This window comes from Apteryx rowi, unplaced genomic scaffold (genome assembly GCF_003343035.1).
Source record: "Apteryx rowi isolate R43461 unplaced genomic scaffold, aptRow1 scaffold_88, whole genome shotgun sequence".
NCBI lineage: Eukaryota > Metazoa > Chordata > Aves > Apterygiformes > Apterygidae > Apteryx > Apteryx rowi.
Genome location: NW_020451182.1, coordinates 2,322,931 through 2,338,972, shown reverse-complemented (window position 1 = coordinate 2,338,972; position 16,042 = coordinate 2,322,931). Strand labels below are relative to the sequence as shown.

At 38.9% G+C, this 16,042-nt stretch overlaps 1 protein-coding gene across 7 annotated transcripts in view; it reads right to left on the bottom strand.

Annotated features, from left to right (window-relative positions):
* Nucleotides 1–2,471: 2,471 nt before the first annotated feature.
* Nucleotides 2,472–16,042, bottom strand: part of RALGAPA1 (Ral GTPase activating protein catalytic alpha subunit 1) — a 136,014-nt gene continuing 122,443 nt past the window's right edge. For 3 of the 7 annotated variants that reach the window (XM_026090848.1, XM_026090838.1, XM_026090840.1), the window contains 2 exons: nt 12,439–12,563; nt 2,472–3,816 (listed from right to left, as the gene is read on the bottom strand). In XM_026090848.1, coding sequence (XP_025946633.1) covers nt 3,662–3,816; nt 12,439–12,563 — 280 coding nt within the window. In that variant the 3' untranslated portion in view covers nt 2,472–3,661. Of the gene's footprint in view, nt 3,817–5,377; nt 5,493–11,769; nt 11,801–12,438; nt 12,564–16,042 lie in introns of all 7 variants that reach the window. The other 4 variants (XM_026090847.1, XM_026090845.1, XM_026090839.1 and 1 more) reach the window with 4 other exon arrangements.

The following is a 16,042-nucleotide window of genomic DNA, read 5'->3' as shown; positions in this document are numbered from 1 at the left end:
TACCTCCGCAAGCACCTGGGCACCCACGAGGCGGCGCGGGCGGCGGCCTGCGGCCCGCCCCAGCGGGGGCCGCTCGCCTTCGCCTGCCCGCTCTGCGGCGCCCGCTTCCCCTCGGCGGACATCAGGGACAAGCACCGGCTGTGGCACGCCGTGCGCGACGAGCTGCTGCTGCCCGCGGCGCAGCCCGAGGGCGGCGCGGCGGGCGGCGAGCCGCAGGGCTTCCCCTGCAAGCACTGCCCCGCCACCTTCTTCAGCGCGCCCGGCCTGGCGCGGCACGCCACCAAGTGCCACCCGCCGGAGGGCAGGCAGGTCCTGCTGCTCCAGGTGCCCGTCCGGCCGGGCTGCTAGGGCCCCATGGGATTCCTCCGAGAGCCCGGGCGCGCCGAGCGAGCCCCGTCCAAGCTGCAGTTCCTATGGAAAGGCGCAATTTGTGCGTACGTGGCCACGAAGGCGGAGCGGCCGCCCGCACCCCATCTCCCCCCCAGCCTCCCGCCGCTGGGTAGCGGGACTCGTCGCCTCGTCACCGCGGCTGAAGTTCCGCCGCCGCGCTGCCGCGCGCGGGAGGGAGCCGGCGGGACGGCCCCCGGGTGCCGGTCCCGGTGCGCGGCGCGGCGCGGCCTTGTGGCAGCGCGCACACACCGTCCCCAAGAGCGTCTGGCTGGACGCGGCACAGCCGAGGAAGCGGACGTCGACCCACTGAAAGTACATCTTCCATAGCTACTCTCATTCCCCGGATAGAAGTACAGCTGTACATATAATATTTAAAGAGAGGAATTATTTTTTTCGTGAGATAAAGGAGCCTGATCTAGTTACTTTGTTTTAATAGCAGCCCCTAAGCTTCAACATTTAATTTATTGTGAAGTGTTTTGTTTGCTGTATCCTGTATTAAAATAGTCAAGAAGGTAAATGTTCATATTAAGTCAATGTCAAGTCATATAATAGCTAGCAAAACGTCTGGAAAATTAATCGTGCTGTCTGCTTATTAAAATAAGAGCTGTTGATCTTCTATAGCTAAGTATGCATCTCCTGCTTATTATGTGTTTCTGTACTCTAGCAACCGTGTGGTAGGCAAAACGTGCGTCTTCGGCAACTGCTGGTTTCAAAATCCGCTCTATTAGTGGCTTGTTAGTGCAGCATCGACAATAGCAAGAAGTGCGGTACGGTCTTTGCAGACCGTGCCAAGCCCTGCATCACACGTAGGTAATGGGCTCTGGTTAGCACCCAGCCTTTCGGGCAGCCTCCAACCCCTCTCCTCCACTATAAACACAAGCTCCTCTGAGTCTTCTGTAAACAGCTAAATTTAGAACATGAACCAGTCTTTTGATATGTTATTGAAGTGCAGACAACAGGCTACCTTCCTTCTCCCTAATTAGTCCTACCTTTAGCAAAGCAACCAAGAGCGTGTATTTCCTGGCTTTAGCAGTGGTCTGGCCAAACGCTTTAAAATATTGTAGAATTTATCAGCTACTGACATTGCAGCTTTATTCATTTATCTGTTTGTTTGTTTTCACATGCTAGTGCTTGTTTCCAAATGCGATAGCAGATGAGACCAAAAATAAGGACAGGCAAATTCAATACATGACTTGAAACAAAGCTAATGCTTTTCTTGAAGTCAGCAAGGAAAAGCGGGTCATTTGACAATTTCTGAACAGACGAACTGATCGCAGCCATAGCCTTTTTTATAATACTGTCTACGAAATGAGCATGCAAAATATTTCAGTCTTTTGATTAGCATCCTTTAAAGCAATCATTTCCCTAGTTTTGTATTCTGTTACACAAAAGTCATGTATATCATGCCTGAAGGCTGAAAGCAAGCTGCAAGTGCTTTATTTCAAATGTACTTTGCAGACTTTTTTCCTTGTTTTGGTTCCAGGACTTGGAAAAAATGAATTAATACAATATAACCTAAAGCAGCCAAGGTGTTATGCCTGAGGAAGGTGGCTAAGCCTACAGCTCACCATTCTCATATACCAGAAATAAAACGTTACTTTTAAGTAAGTTGTGCATTTTCCAATCATTTATTGACAACTGAGGCTTAGACAAAAATACCCGTTTATCTCCTTAAATGAGTTCTCTTGTGGAGAAGGTCACTATGTTTTTTTAAACCATCATTCTCCTTTCTCTACTTGCACCGTCAAAGAAGGGCTACAGATCACACAGAAACCTAATGATTATGACCTGTTCCCACAATTAGCACTTGAACAACCAGCCTGCAAGAGCGAATGCCCTGCACTTTGCATTATCTGAGGAGCTTCATGTATTGCATTTGCTGAATCTGGGGACAAGTTTTCAATACAGTTTTCATGCAACAGATACAGAAAGAGTTCCTAAATAACTAGTGTATACACCAAATTTCTAACATGAATGAAAACTAAGCTGTATATCACACTTACTGCTCCACCTGTAGTAAGCTGTTCTATAAAATGGAGCAAGAATCCAATCCCTGAGGTGAATGAATAACATACAAAAGGTGGTAAGAATATTTTTATTGTATTATTAAATAGCATGTCTTTTCTTTAACCATTACAAATTTGTAGATACTACATGAATGACAATACAGAATTTATATTTCTATTGTTGCTCATATGATATATTTACACATGCAGTTAGTACCGATGCCATGCTACATTTTGTTACAGCATTTTGTTGTTTGCCAGACTCAAAATGTGAGCATTTCATCTTCTGTAGGAAAATACCTCTGGATGGGTGGAATGCGTGTACTAATCTGCACTTACAAGGTTGGAATCATCAGCATTTCAGGTCAGACTCCTGGAGCATGCTCCCTTTTCTTACGCAGTACACATCATCAGAGCAATGAATTTACATCAGGAAAGTGCTTTTTTTTCTTTTTTTTTTCAGATGTGAGAAACAATAATATACAGACCTGCAGCCTGGTGATAAAGGCTACAAAACATGAAACTTAATGGCATTTACTATTGATACCACTTTGAAAAGCAAACATTATAAAAATATTTGGAAGCCAAGCATAAGCAGAATTTCAGCACAGTGATTTTTTTTCTGGTTTTCCGACATAGGTTATGGCATCACCTGCAGTTATGAAATGATACATTGCTTTGTGAAGAAAGAGTTGGTGCTACTAGCAAGTTAATTCGTTTGGACTCTGAAATGCTTGAAAGCTGTTTATTTTATTCTTAACATAAATAATCTGTACACATCCTGTGCATTAACAACATGACATCTGACAAGGACTTTACAAATGCAACTTCAATTTAAAATTGTACATTCATTTTCAAATTGTACATATTTATTTCTTTGTTACAGAGAAAATTGCAATGGGGCATAATAAATATAGTGTAATCAAACTGCAGTCTCCAATTCCATATATGACTCAAGATCAACCAGAGTTAAAAATTACTACTGTTAGATATCATAATCATCCAGGAAGGTAAAAGGTGCAGAGAACAAACAGCACTGAAAAAAAAAAAAAAAAAAAAGCAGCCTGGAGTTTGATAAAAAACAAAAGCTAAAATATTAAAGTAAAATTCCAGTGTCACTGTTTAAAATAAACGTACAAAAAAGGGGTATGCTGGGAAAGGGACACACACACATTAGAGACATTATCGTTTAACTGAAAGCTGTGAGTCAGTGTGAGAAGGGCTGCCGCTCACTGTTTATTAGAAAGCTGCAGGTATCTCAACACTTAGGACTTGTTGGCTGAGCCAGAGGAGCGGCGTAGCTTCATGGACATTCGGCTCTTGCTAGTCCGAGGAGACATTGGAGAGGCTAAGTCTGTTCCATCCGCCTGTGCTGTTGCTGCTGCTGGAGTTTCTCCCAGCTGAGTCTCTGGGCAGAAGCCTGCAGAGGACAGCAAGAACCGTACCTGTCAGTGCCATCGTCCGCGCGCACAGCAAGGGGAGCTATACACAAGGGGCAAACAGGAATTTCAGTGCTGCTGTCAATCCCACAGCATATACTAGCCCTTTACCAGCTGTGGGAGACCAYACCATACATGGAGCTAGCAACTGCCACAAATTCACCTCTAGAGAAAAGATGATGCCAGAAACAACTCAGCTACAAGACTGCAGAAAACCCTCACTCCCTGCAACTGAGACAGCACTGAAACGGGCAACATTATCCTGCCAACCAGGAGAACAAACACCTCAAGTTCCCTAGTAGCGATGGAGAGTTTTAACCCAGAAGAATTCAATCTTTAATGAGAACATGAAGGTTAACAGCTCATTGCGCATGAAGGGAGTTCTGGGAATGCAACTGAAAAGGTGGAGTGAATTGGGGGTGACTCGGGAGAGCAAATAATCTTCTCCCATCTAATCATGAGTCAGAGCTTCAAAAGGTAAATTCCTACAGGGCCCACAAGGCAGAAGCTTGAACAGATCATACTAACCAGATGCACTATACATCACATTTTCTTTGTAAAAGGAACAAGATGAATTTGAGACTACAGTATGCAGTTCATTACCCAAGCACCCAGAGCTACTCTACAGTGGGCCGAGTCCTTTTTTCAAGAGCTCTTCTCCTTACAAGCAAACTATCAGAATCTTCCATCTCAAAATTCTTTTCCATAAAGAGATACAAAAGGAAAAGGAGAAAATATGAAATCAGAATTACATTCTCCTTCCTGTGTACAGGAAAAAAAATTAACACTATGGACTCACATACACAAAACTAAACTGTATTTTAATTAGCTATTTATAGAGACTGACAGACTGATTGAACTCAATTACCTCAATCCCTACTGATCACTTTTGACCTGTACAAATTATGGATGGAAGCCTAGTCCTGTAGAATTCAATAGAAAAAACCCCTGCTGACTTCAGTAAGCCAGAATGTCATTTGCTATTTCTTTCACACCATATTACTAGTGGTAATTCTTTAAAATAATAATGCAATAATCAGAACTAAAGATCTCTCTCCCTCAGCATATGTTTCATATATAATGGGTGCAAAAAAACATTCAAAACTGAACATAATTTATTTTGAAAGATTCCTCTAAAATAAAATCACAGGTCATTTGTCATGAACCTAACTGATTTAGCAACCTGGATGTCTGCCTTGTCTGGTCCATCATCTGCCTGCTCCAAAGAGACGACACAATACTTTCTACCTTGTTCAAACTGACATGACCCATCGAAGTGACGGAGGAAAAAGGGCTGTTATTTGTACCCCAGCTGGTGACAGTAATTCTGTTCATGAACTAGGTACTTCACTGCCAAACAATCTGGAAAAACATGATAATGTCTGACTCACTGTGCCTTATAAAAAAAAAAAGGCAAGCAGGGAAACATGCGCTCTCATTTTCTGAAATTCTATCTTGTTCTAATTTTACAAGGAATTAAAGCATTTCAAATGGTGGAAGTTAGAGAATAGAAAATAACCGTTGTTGTTTTGCACAGCATACCATTCACAGCTAGCGTGAAAGACCTTCCGTTTCAAGCCTTTGCCCTTTACCTTGATGTGGCCAATGCTTTCTAGTGGAGGTTTTGGAAGGAGAAGAAATATCACAGCATTTCTTTCTTTGTTGAGAATGAAGAAGTGATGAGGAAGGAGAAGTGGAAAGAAGTGAGGAAGGGGGAGGAGAAAAGATAAAAGATAACAGGTGTGAGACATGAGACACGAACTGCAAAGATTGAAGGGTATTAACAGATGAGCACAGGAAACAGAATTCAGAATTTCATTATGTAATTGCTGTTCATGCTACAGGTTAAAGAGAGTGATGAGTTAGTTATGTGCAATGAAGCAACAGCTCTGAAATCAGGTGTCATACTTACCAACTAAGCATTACAAGAAAAAAGGAAGAGAGAGAGAAAGAAAAGAATTCTATAACATTATCTAGATCCAGCAACCTTTTTATAGCAACTGAGATACATCCTAAACATTGTCTCAAATCCTTTCTTAAAGTCTGTGAAAACAGTTAAATACACACACACACACACAATCTAGAAGGAAAAACAAATGGCAACTTGATATATGGCTTCTGCTCCCCAGCTGTTTCACATTTTTAAGTATGCTAGAATTACAGCCAGTCTCAACATGAGACTCCTGAAATCATGCAAAGAAGAAAAAAACCCTAATATTTAAGCTAGTTAGTCCGAGTCAAAGGGTAAAATTGTAGTGTGAAATTTTATTCAATATGACACTCTTGATAAAGAACACCTTTAAAAATTCACTGTCTTGATTAAGGTATTATTCTTGTCATCTTAAAAATTTGTTTATAATTCCTGTAGACAGAGAACAGAAAGCACGGATTTACATGTAATCCCATTTTTAAAAAACTGACTCGGATTTATTGAGGAACAGAAGACATACAAAGTGATTTTCACATCTGAACATATCACACCAGAAGAGTGAAGAATAATGGCACTTAAAATATATTTTAGTCTGATAGCAATCAACAGACTGTTTAATAACTCAATTTCTTTGGATTTTAGATATGAATATATATACACACACACACGCACATACACATATGTGGATATTCAATGTGGTATATATAAATGTTGTGTTTTTTTCCCCCCTCGCAGTTTTAAAATCTTTAGTGTAAAATGTTATATCTTTATATTTCTATACAAAGAAATGTTTAGTTACCCCAAATATAAAAATAGAGTTAAATAAAAGGCTTTGTTGATAACTGACTTAGAACCAGAAAGTATTAAATAAAAAAAAGATCTATTAACATTTTAAAGAGTTTGAAAAATGTCAGAGAGCAATTCATTTTTTTTTTCATCTCCTAGGCTTGACAATAGACCAGACTGGTATAAAGAAATTTGATGAGCTATGATATTTTGGGGCCATAATATAAAGCTGTTTCAACTGTTTATGAACAAAGAAGTTAACAGCAAAGTTGAAATAAGACATTTTCACGCGTTCTATTGAAATTTTTAGGATCTTCTAAAAAGCTATGTTGGTTATTTGACTCAGAAATTAACTATTTAAATGTAAAATGGAATACTAATTACACCTGCACTTTTGAGTTAAAAGTGAAATGAAGTGGAGGAACCCAGACATATCAAAATACACTCTTCTTTGTCATAATAAATTCTGACAGACTGAGAGTTTGCATCCTGCTAGTCAATTCTGACTTTCCAAAAGGTAAATATTCACAGAATAGGAGTCTGAAAAGGTGCTGATATACTGCATGTTTTGACTACTCTCAGTACTTCTAGCTTTACCATACCGATTGTCTGGATCAACATTTTCCAGAGTGCCATTTCTGAGAATGACAAAAGAGGAAAATACCATTTGTGCATGTTAGCAAATTTCAATGACCTTTTAAGACACTTTAGTCCCCTGCCTGAACTCCAGGGAAGAGGGCGACATTTTGTACAGCATGTCCTTTTCGTCCCTCTTACAAATACCAGTCCAAACCTAGACAGTTGTCAGTCCCAATAAACACATGCTCAGCAGAGCCTAGCTACAGTCAAGGTATTAAATCTCCCCCAAAATTGAGGAAAGGAAGCAAGAAGGGGCTGCAGAGAGAAAGACTGCAAAAGCAGCTGCAAAGCAAATGGAGGAGGGAAGGAGGAGAGGGTGAGTGGCCTAAAGACCTGGGAGACTGGAAGTGGCAGGACAAAGAGAACTAAGAGCCAGACATGAAGAACAGAGCAAGAAGGATCAAGTTTATGGGGAGCGAGCGGAAGAGCCTATGCCCAATAAAGGATGCTCAGAAACTGGCTGGGAACACGACTTCTGGGTCAACCAGATCCTCTGTGCCAGCAAAGATGTGTGAAGCCCACTGGCAAAACTTCCCATCTTTCCACTAGTAGAGTTTCAGGCAGAGATGAGACAGCTTACTATCGCTACAAATTAGTGTGCTATCTCAATTTGAAGAGGTTGGTGTTGGATCTACAGGTCAGAATTTTGCTGATGAATCACGCGGCCATTAATCAGTATTACATAATTTCTCTTTTTGCCCTATGCCTTAAAGAAAACAAAAATGGAAGGAATTAACACATGGAAAATGTTGTTACAAGGCATTAAATTTGTTCAGTGAAACATTTACAAGCTAGGAAATGTCAGAATTAAAACTGCATATAGAGCCTTAATTTCATCCCTTTGTGCATATGCATAGGATTTTTTTTAATTGGATTATCAAATTTATTTTTTCATTGGACCAAGTTCATTAAATGTAGAAAGTTGATTTGTTTGGGTCTCTGGCAGTCCACACTATTGCCTCAAAGTGCAGAGGATGGCCAGCTTCCCACACCCCAGGTGGTTGACTCAGGGAAAATAATTCAGAAATCTGTAAAGTTTCAGCCTCAAGTCTTCCAATATGTTATTTTTGGAAAATTTCAGTACTTTTTGTGGTTTGTTCTGATTTGAAATGAAAGAAGCTCTTCATAAGCCTGGACTGGAGAAGGGATAACGGGAAGCTCTTCCCAGCCCTGCCAGACATACAGCCTCCCTAATACATTTTGGTACTTCAGCTGTGCTTCAGAACACAAACTTCAACCACCACCACACACAGTATTGCTTAGAGCATCCTACAGTGAGAAAAAGACCATCATTCTCATGTGTAAAGGGGTAATAGAAGGCCAGAAAGATTAAGTTATCTATTCAAAGTTACATAGCAAATGAACAGCACAGGAGATGATGATGCTGGCTATTGTACCAAGCTACTGAATTTGAGTTTCTCCTGTGCAAGGCTGAAGTATCATTACCTCTATATTCCCCTGCTTCTTTACCTGTAAGTTGGCAACGCCACTTACTTTGGGATTGGGGCAGTTGGATTGTCCTGAACAATGGCTTGAAAATACATGAATGATTGCTGGGACCAAAAAGTCTTCTGCTTGCATCTCATGCAAGAAGATAGAGAAAAAACAAAACCCAAAACATCAGTACTATTAAAAACTCAGAATCTTAGCATCATGGGGTCAATAAGCCCTCCAATACCATTGAGCTTACCACTGACAGGTTTCTCAACCTGTTCTGCAATACAGAAATCTGTTTTACTCAATAGCTGTTTAACAGGAAATACTATTTTTGCAATTACTCTATTTATCAGTCATCACGGGGAAAAAAAAAAAAAAACAGAGGCAACTGCACTATATTCTGTGATCAAAGTGCAAGTAAATCTAATTTTTTTAAATGTATACATTTACTCTGCTAGTCAGATTCCTAAACATGGGAGGTGAAATTTTCAGATGCTATTTTGACAGGGCAATGTAAATATCTAGATAAAACAGCAGCAGTCACTCTAATGAAGGATACAGCTCCTTCTGAGGAAAGAAACTTTGATAAAATATGTCAGTCTGAGGAAACACTGTTTATTACAGAATGGCATGTGCTCTGTTTGCTCTGATTTTCACAGTTCAAATGAAAAAACTGGCATGCTGAAACTGGCCAATGGGATTGCAGCAACAAAAAAAATTACATCAGTTGGGATGGTCTGTAGTAGCTTCACAGTTTCTACATACATTTTTTTTCTTAGAAGAAGAAAGTGTATATAATATTTTATAAAAATTAAACAACTTAAGCCATTGTAGCCTTGGAGATCAAGATCTATAACCTGGAAATCTTTTCTAGTCTCTTCCATCCAATTATTTTTCATAAATAACAGACATAAATGATTTTTTTTAAATAATAGTTATGACAGTCACTTTTAGAAGCTAGTCAGAAATTTTCAGATGAGATCAAAGTGTCAGGTGGGGAGCCTGAGAGATTTTGAGTCATCTGGGGTTGATGAATGTGTGCGGATTCCAAGGCAGGACTCCAGTACCACTCCTGTATATAATCCTGGCAGGAATTAGAGCTCTGTACCTGTCTTTCAAGAAATCTGCCTGTTGCAGGAACCCTGGAAACTTAAGAGTACCTATTTTTTTAATAGTACATAATGCTGGATTCATCTTTGGGATCATGCTCCCTCAAAGCTCTGGGTCTTCTGGAGCCATCTCACTCACAGGTCTGCATGAGAATGGGAAATCAGTGGTTTCCAGGCTAACCAAGCCTTAGGGTCACCAGTTGGGCAGATGACTGCAGTATTTATTCAAACCTGAACTCATGCTTTGGAATTTGGGCACTCCGGAGTCAGCTCGGAGGCAGACAGTGTGCCGCTATTCCAGGTGTTCTGTCCTGGAGCTGAGCACAAGAGCACCAGGAGCCCTGGATCAAAGCTGGGTCAGCCCTGAAGCCCAGGCAGGGCCCTGCAGCGCTGGGAATCCAGGCTGGAATCAGGACTCCCAGAGCATCCCCAGCTTCCCTGTGCTGCAATTAAAACTCAGAGTCAGGGAGGCCTGGGGACAGGTCTCTTGACTCTGGTGCTGGGTCAGACTGTGCTGCGCGTCCGTCCTAGGAAGCTCCTCGCTTCTCCTGACATTGATGGGCTGGCCAGTTCCACTAAATAGCATGATGTCCAGAAGAATGTGTCCCTTAGGATGGGACGTCATGTTTTGTGGTACATAAACACACGCATGTGCATACTCAGATGTGAAATAAATCACAAGCTCCTATTAATGAGATTGCTGCAGAAAATTAGTATGTTTGATAGAAAGATTAAGTCAAGAAACAAGTTTTTCAATCATTTTGTTTTTCTAGATCAAGTCAGAGAATATCAAGTATGATTAGGATGATTTTTAAAGTAATATAGGAATTGCCACTGTACAGCAGTGTAGAGAGTGTTCTGTAATAGTCCGGTGCATTGGAGAAAGGCAGCTTTGGTTCACCCCGAAAGAATGAATTAGATCAACTGTGCAGTACGATTTAGCCTGGAATGAGATTTTTTTAAGTGAACAGGTAGAACTGATGTAAGTGCAAATGCACTTTACAAACACAAATGCAAATACAACTTATACTAGCAATATCAAAGTCTCTGATGCTGAATACTTATGGAGTGCATTAGGGAGGAAAAGGGGCAAGGACTGGTAACTCTGGTTATTGCTTTTAATATTTCTAGTTAGAGATCTTTCAAATTCGAATGTTTTTATACTTATTTTTTTATCAAGCAGCTTAATATTCTCTATCAATTAAGTGTGCTGGTTGACAAAGAGATTAATTAAATCATATTACTATTTTTTGTACTGGTTTAATTTGTTTTACATTACTGGCTTTTAATTTAGTTTCCCTTGGTTCTTGACTATTTGCACTGGCTTAACTATACCATTTATCATACTCTTGAAACTGCACCTCATTTCTACTTACAGTTTATACTTTCAAACAAAGGCATCTCAATGTTTTTAACATCTGTCAGTCATTCCTTCTGCCTAATCTGGACTCTTCTAATAATTGTAGAACTCATTTCCACATATTTTTGCAATCAGGGAACAAAATTTTTAGATAACTCACCATATCTAATTTAGTCTTTCAAAATTTATTTTGCTGAGAATTATAACTTTTCCACAGTAGTATTTGGATTTATTTGGCATTAAATAAAGGTTTCTTAATAAAGAATTTCAAGTGTTACACATTCTTCTTCTCCTTCTCTCCTATATTATCACTGCAGAATGTTCTACAACATCAATGAAAGACAGTACAGGGTACAAAACACACCACTGCCATCCAGTACTACTTGTTCATGCTGAGAAACAAAGGTCAACACAATAAAGTGTTACTCATTCAACGACTGTCTCTACCATTAGTTACCTTCATCCCAGAACCAGTGTTAGTGCTTCATGCAGACCTGAGGTTAGTAAAAGACTAAAACTTTAAAAAGATGCAGTGGTCATTTCTCAATCAGTGTGAAATTCTTTTTAGTGTGAACAAGGGCAACAAGGAAAGTTTGCATACAACTTGGTTACAAGCTTAGTGGTCTAGTAAAAGTAATAGGAACAAAGGGTTTTTTTGGACACTTTGTCTTACCTTCAGATAAACAGAACTGATATTTAATGATCTAAAAAGAGGGGAAATAAAATAAATGAAATAATCATAAGGAGTTCAAGAAATTTCAGAACAGGAAGGCCTTCAGTTACTCATTTTCTGATTTTCTTATTAGTAACTGAAAATGCAGTATCCACTTATAAAACATGTATTTTACTAGAAACTAAAAAGGACCTTAAAACAATTTTGTGGATCATAACCTGAAACGAAATTGATGATTGCAAGGCTCTCAGCTTTCCAATTTAAAACTTTACATTCTAACAATTTAGTAAATTTAAAACTTTCTTATAGAGAAGGTGTACAAATATTAATGGATGTACCTGCCTGAACTAGACTAGATGAAGTACTAGCACTTTCATGGAGATTTTATGTAGGCGAACATGATAAAATTCACTGTAGAAAACCAGGCTCTGGATGCTATATTGAAATATTTTCCCAAATCTTAATGCTAGGCATCAGTTCACAGTGCCAGATAACACAATAAGGATTTAAAGGCAACTTTTCCCAGGGTTCTTATATATGTAAATATAGTCTTTTGGATTAATGTTAACTCTTATGATACGTGAAGGTCTGAATTTTTAGCCTTTATAAGTAAGGATACTGCATTTTAAGTGAGACTGTGTAAAAACAGTTCTTCACTGTATTTCTTACCTGTCTCAGAGGGCAAATGGTGGTAAGGTGCTGGACAGAAAACCTGAGCAGCAAAATCCTCAAAAGTTGTAGGTTCTAGGTGATGTTGAACAATTGTTTGCAGGTATCGTGCTCTTTCCTCATAACTGATTTAGCCAAGAATTAAGGAGCAATTTAAGGTCATGTTCTATAACTGCTAAATATCAATGCGTAGTAATTCAGAATTCTTATTTTTGTTAAATGCATATCATGTGTTTCTGTGATTGCATATAATTTCTTTTAAACTTTTACATAACCATCATATTACCTGATGCACTGAAATAATGTTGACTGTAAGATAAGCATGATGAATGTGAACCTTATGGCTCAGCTATCTTGTTTGCAAGAGTCTGATGCAATACTTTATGAAAATTTTTTCAAACAATGGCAACCTAAATACTCCGTTAATTAACTGATTTGGCTGTACACTAGTTACAATTAAGTATAAACATTTTACAAYTTTTAAGAGGTATGGCATGAACAATAACATTAGCATTAACAAAATAAATTTTTTTGCACTTTTCAATAAAAAACTGCTTCCATAATCCCTAAACATACACATGCAGTTAAGATAAATACATAGCTAAATCTGAGTATTGGGAAAAACACCCCATCAGTTATGCCATTAAAACAAGCAAGAATATTTGTAAAGAATCTGCAGGACCCTTAAGTACTGGCTAACAGGGTGTCGGCAGGGCACCGACAGCAAAATACTGTACTTCTTCCTTTTCACTGTGTTCTCCCTCTCTGATATTATTGACAAGAGACCAGCATCTTGAAGTGTTGTTGCTTTTGAAGAACCCTCTCCAGGCTTCTTGTTCCAGCAGGCCTGATTGTGCTGTTAGCACAGAGAGAGCGAGAAAAAGAGAGAATATTTCTGCTGTTCATGAAAGCAACTATGGAAATGGCTGTCAAAATGTAGAGCAGCAGGAAGCAACATACAATTATCAAGAAAAACTACCATGCTGACTTTATGCCGTATAGTTCCTGAACTGAGAAATCAGTTAACCTTTTCTTTCACAACTTTTAAAGTTCTCCAGCTGGACTCTATATGTTGAATGAGGGATGCCTTCCTAAGCTACCTTATGTAACCATAAAACGAGCAGAAATGTTTCCTGGCATTTACTCTTGTGCACATTTTTGTTTTCCGTATTTTATTTGCAGATAGTGAGATAATTTTCTCCTTAGATACTTGTTTTCTTTTCCTAAAAAGCCAAACAACCAAACAAAAACACCCTGACATGCTGTAGAGGAATGCACTCGGAAACAGTTCTTCGAAGTTCCTGAGTTCTGATTTTGAGTGAGGAAGAGACTCTACTGCCTCAATTTCACCATCTGTGAAGTGAGGATAATATTCTTCTATGTATATATATTTTTGGCAATCCACACATGAGAAGTGCATTACAAGTGATAAACAGTTCTTAATAACAAGTGCTAACATTTTAAATAAATGACTAACTATTTTAAGTTATGATTAACAATTCTCATCCCGGAATTATAGCTGAAAACAGTACCCTTCACCTTAGCTATTAAAACCATACTTCAACAGTTACAGAATTGTTCCTATAAACCTGTTTTTGTAATTGTTTTCTGTACAATATTTACAGTAGATTTTGCAGTCTAACTATGAAAAAATGTATAAAGTATCTGAAACAATTTTCTAGTGAGTAAAAGCATCTTCATAGTATTTCTTTAGACCACAACTTGATTACATAGTGAAACTATGAAACATTTTTTCCTCCAAAATTTGTGTTCCAAATTCTTTCTGTATCCTCAGACAGCTAAACCTCAGAAGAATTCTGAATCTGGAGAATCCAGCACTGGGACAAGGGAAAATACAAAAATCTTCCATTGTAAAGGTTCTTCCATTGGGGGATAAACACAGTACAGTATTGAGCCTTAACACAGGAGAGTAATATAGCACAGTTTTTAAGAGGCTATGTATAAGTGTTAGAGGATGAAACTGATGGTTGAAGTCTAAATAATACTACATATCTCACAACTTGTTGAAAAGCACTTTTTTCATTGGGGGAGATTCACGGCTGCTGAATTTTCTGCAGTTAATAGAGTCCTTTGATTCACAGCAGTGCCCCTTGCACAAAAAATACTGGCCTTTGTGTATTACCAGAAACTAATTTTCTATTTGGCTGAAAAGGGAAAAATGGGGTTATTGCTTCTCCCTCCTACAGAGCTTTTCATTATGCCTGATGCACTCAACTTCTAAGCTCTTCTGAGAAAAAAAATAACTGAAGAGGCAAGAGGTAGAAAAATGAGCTTGTTAGCACATTAGAAGTGAAGTATCTTGGTGGGTCCTAGAAATTCCCAGTGGTGTGTTAACTTATCACTCTATGCACGCTGGCACTGATAGTCTCCCAATTGATCACTCTCTTTTCGCACCAAAGGTGCTGCCAGGAAGCAAAGGCTGAAGGCCCACAGGAGAACAGGCTGCTATCAAAACAAGCTGTTTTTAAAAGTCTGCTTGAATGGGTAAAATGTTTCATGAAAAAGCAGGGTGGAGACACCTACCTGCTTTTAAAATGTTCTACTTTCAGAGGTCTCTAAAGGAAACCTTTTAGTTTATCTTATTATATCCAAAGCTTATACACAAATAAGGCAGAAATGAAGGAAGGTTACTACTTTGAATGTGACAAGGACATTCCCATTCTCCAGTCTGGGCACCTATCTCCTAACCAAACAAAGAAGTCTTGACACAGATGCTGACTGAGGAAAATAATGCTGTTATTACACAGAGAAGTAAGAAGTAACAGAGAAGACACGCTTACATCAGTTCTAGTAGGCTAAATTCAAATGTGCACTTAGTACAGTCAGAGAAAAATAATTCAGCTAGTCAAGCTGCTGCTTCTTCTCAACAATCTACAAAATTGTCTGCAGCTCTTTAAAACAGAACCCCACTTAAAACAAAAATTTGTTGTGAAAGCCAAGTCCAAAGTTTGCAGTATTCTGCACTAAGGAATGACATACTCTCCTTAGAACTCCTTTTCTGTATTAGAAACTGAATAGCTGAGATTTGGATGTTTATATCTTCTATTCATTTATACTTTGAGAACATTTTAATATTTAAAAACTCCAAATTTGTATGCATTTGTGGCTGAGATAATCTAGTTTTACACTATGTTTGAATGCAACTATCTGCAAGATAGTAGTTAATTTTTACATTACTTCTAATAGGCTAGACATTTATTCCTTTAAAATGCTGCTCTCTAGGGAAGAGTTATTAGCACCTATAAATTGAGTGGCACATACAAACTCAATGGCTAGTAATAATAGGGCAATGCAAGCTATATTCTTACTGTGAGTGGACGTTGCCACTGGCATCAGCAATTAAGAGGGAATGGGAAGGATGCACGGACAAACCAGTGGAGAAACTGGCACAGAGAGTGACTAAAAACATAAACTAACAATACTGGGAGCTTTCTACTGCTGAAGAAGGTGCTAAATAGACTCCCCCAAAAAGGATAAAAATGGTAAGATACCTACATTAATTTAACAGGTAATCTCCCTAGTCTGTCAGCTAAATACTTACAGATATTTAATCCACCAAATGCTTAACAAAAAATCTAAAGAT